General features: G+C 67.4%; 1 protein-coding gene across 1 annotated transcript in view; it reads right to left on the bottom strand.

Moving 5' to 3' along the window:
- Nucleotides 1-949, bottom strand: part of LOC104294722 — an 11,709-nt gene that overhangs the window by 7,521 nt on the left and 3,239 nt on the right. The window contains exons 3-6 of the mRNA XM_009894364.1: nucleotides 836-916; nucleotides 597-728; nucleotides 367-445; nucleotides 45-190 (exon numbers count right to left, since the gene is read on the bottom strand). Coding sequence (XP_009892666.1) covers nucleotides 45-190; nucleotides 367-445; nucleotides 597-728; nucleotides 836-916 — 438 coding nt within the window. The remainder of the gene's footprint in view (nucleotides 1-44; nucleotides 191-366; nucleotides 446-596; nucleotides 729-835; nucleotides 917-949) is intronic.

The following is a 949-nucleotide window of genomic DNA, read 5'->3' as shown; positions in this document are numbered from 1 at the left end:
CCAGTGTGGTGGGGGGGGGTGTGCTGGCACAACTCCCACGGTACCTCTACACCATCCTCGCCGGTGTAGCCGCAGCGTGTGATCCGGCAGCCCGGCACGCCAAAGACCGTTGTGGCGATGCTGTTCATGAAGGACAGCTTGGCCAGGTCATCCGCCAGCCCCGCCTGCAGCACCCGTGCCATGGAGGGACCTGGGGAGGCAGGTAGCTCTGGGGGACGGCGGTGTCTGGGGAAGGGGGGGGGGACACGGGGAGGGCACAGACATCCATCGGGCCAGGACCCGGAGGAGGGTGCAGTCTGGCACCCGCTGAGGGTGAGACCCTCATGCGGTGATGCTCGGTGCCAGCCCATGAGAGGTCCCCGCTACCTTGAAGAGCCAGCAGCGCGTTGTCCCACACCTCCAGGTGGACGTCACTGCCGGCAGCCTGCAGCTCCGCCGCTCTGCCCTGCCAGGGTGACAGCAGTGACAGGCTGGTGCCAGCCCCGCACGTGGCCATGGCCACCTTGCCCCGCACAGCCACGGACGTCACCAAAGAGTGGTGGTGGTGGGGTCACTCCCCTCACCCCACCTCCCGTGGGGGTCGGGCTGCCCCGTACCCTCATGATGGCCAAGTCCTTGTCAGCACAGCTGGCGTTGGACACCACGTAGAGGTGATCTTCTGACGCATTGGTGATGATGAGGTCGTCCACGATGCCGCCCCTCTCATTGGTGAGCAGTGTCAGGGTGCCCTGCGGGACGTGGCCCTTGGCAGCGTGGGCATGCTGCCCATCCCCTCCCGTCCCCTATGGGTGTCCCCAGGGACCTCTGACCCCACCGGACACCCGGTGCCCCGTACCTGTCCCAGCTTCAGCTCGGCGATGTCCCCCACCACCAGGCTCTCCATGAACCTGACGCGGTCCCGGCCGTACACCCGGGTCTGGAAGGTACCGGGGGAGGGTGGTGAGGCGGT

Source organism: Charadrius vociferus, unplaced genomic scaffold (genome assembly GCF_000708025.1).
Source record: "Charadrius vociferus isolate BGI_N301 unplaced genomic scaffold, ASM70802v2 scaffold1171, whole genome shotgun sequence".
NCBI lineage: Eukaryota > Metazoa > Chordata > Aves > Charadriiformes > Charadriidae > Charadrius > Charadrius vociferus.
The sequence above is the reverse complement of the archived record's forward strand: the minus strand, read 5'-3'. Positions and strand labels throughout refer to the sequence as shown.